The 1,276-nt window shown below is 47.3% G+C and overlaps 1 protein-coding gene across 1 annotated transcript in view; it reads left to right on the top strand.

Moving 5' to 3' along the window:
* The window catches only part of HUWE1 (HECT, UBA and WWE domain containing E3 ubiquitin protein ligase 1), a gene marked incomplete in the record, with an annotated part of 232,807 nt that overhangs the window by 225,633 nt on the left and 5,898 nt on the right, over nt 1–1,276 (top strand). Inside the window, 2 exon segments of the mRNA XM_027766840.1 lie at nt 309–464; nt 841–1,083. Of these exon segments, the coding sequence (XP_027622641.1) occupies nt 309–464; nt 841–1,083 (399 nt within the window).

Below are 1,276 nucleotides of genomic sequence, written 5' to 3'. Positions count from 1 at the left end.
TGGCTGTAGCAGCACTGTCCTCTAGGCCTTTCTAGGGGAGCCACTGGCCACATGCAGCTATTGAACACTTGAAATATGAGTAATGCAACTGAGGGGTAAAATTAGTTATTGTGTTACTTTTACTTAAGTTTAAACACCATCCAGTGCTTGACCACACTTTTAGATGTTGCCCAGTTGAGTAATACTCAGTGATCAACAAGGTAGACTACTTGATCTGTCCAGTAACTGCCTATGTGTTTGGTCTGAGGAAAATTTAAGGGGAGGAGAAAGCTCAAAGACCCTCTGACTATCTCCTATGTGCCCTGTAGCCTCAGATGGAACCCTGCAGGGGGAAAAGGAGAAAGAAGAGAGACCACCTGAGTTACCTCTGCTTAGTGAGCAGCTGAGCCTAGACGAGCTGTGGGACATGCTGGGGGAGTGTTTAAAAGAACTGGAAGAATCCCATGACCAGCATGCGGTGCTAGGTGAGTTGTGATTGGAGGCCCTGTCTGCTGGCTTAATTTCCTTCCTTCCAGGTTAGGACTCTTTCTCAATATCTGTAATGAGAATTCAAAGGATCGGTTTTTTTCTTTGCCCTTGGTATCATAAAAAAAGATTTGCCCTCTCTTTCAGTTGCCTTTTTTTTTTTTTAAAGTTTCTCTCATTGGGGGGAAGGGTGTACCCTTTACAGGGTCTTTTCACACTGCTCTCTGCCTCCCAGCCAGCCAGCTTCTCACGGCCCTGTGCAGGTGTTATTTATTTCCTCTCTCATGTTGTACTTTTGTTGTTTATAAAAGCAAAGAGGTTTGTATGTTGAAATGTGTAAAGTAAAAGGTTATTTCCTATCATTCCTACCATCAGTACTACAGCCTGCCGTCGAGGCCTTCTTTCTGGTCCATGCCACAGAGCGGGAGAGCAAGCCTCCTGTCCGAGACACCCGTGAGAGCCAGCTGGCACACATTAAGGACGAGCCTCCTCCACTCTCTCCTGCCCCCTTAACCCCAGCCACTCCTTCTTCCCTTGACCCCTTCTTTTCCCGGGAGCCCTCATCTATGCACATCTCCTCAAGTCTGCCTCCTGACACACAAAAGTTCCTTCGCTTTGGAAGTACAGAGAACTTTTCCTTTATTTATTTATTTGTATGTGTGTGTGTGTGTGTGTGTGTGTTCTTAAAAATATTTGGGACCATGGGAACCAGCAGTTAGCGTAATGGCTATGTCACTGGACTCCCACATAGTCAACCGCGGTTCGTGTCCCGGACCCGGGGGCTTAACAACTCACGCCCGGCCGGCGGTCG

Source organism: Tupaia chinensis, unplaced genomic scaffold (assembly GCF_000334495.1).
Source record: "Tupaia chinensis unplaced genomic scaffold, TupChi_1.0 Scaffold143737_1, whole genome shotgun sequence".
NCBI classification, from domain to species: domain Eukaryota; kingdom Metazoa; phylum Chordata; class Mammalia; order Scandentia; family Tupaiidae; genus Tupaia; species Tupaia belangeri.
The sequence above is the reverse complement of the archived record's forward strand: the minus strand, read 5'-3'. Positions and strand labels throughout refer to the sequence as shown.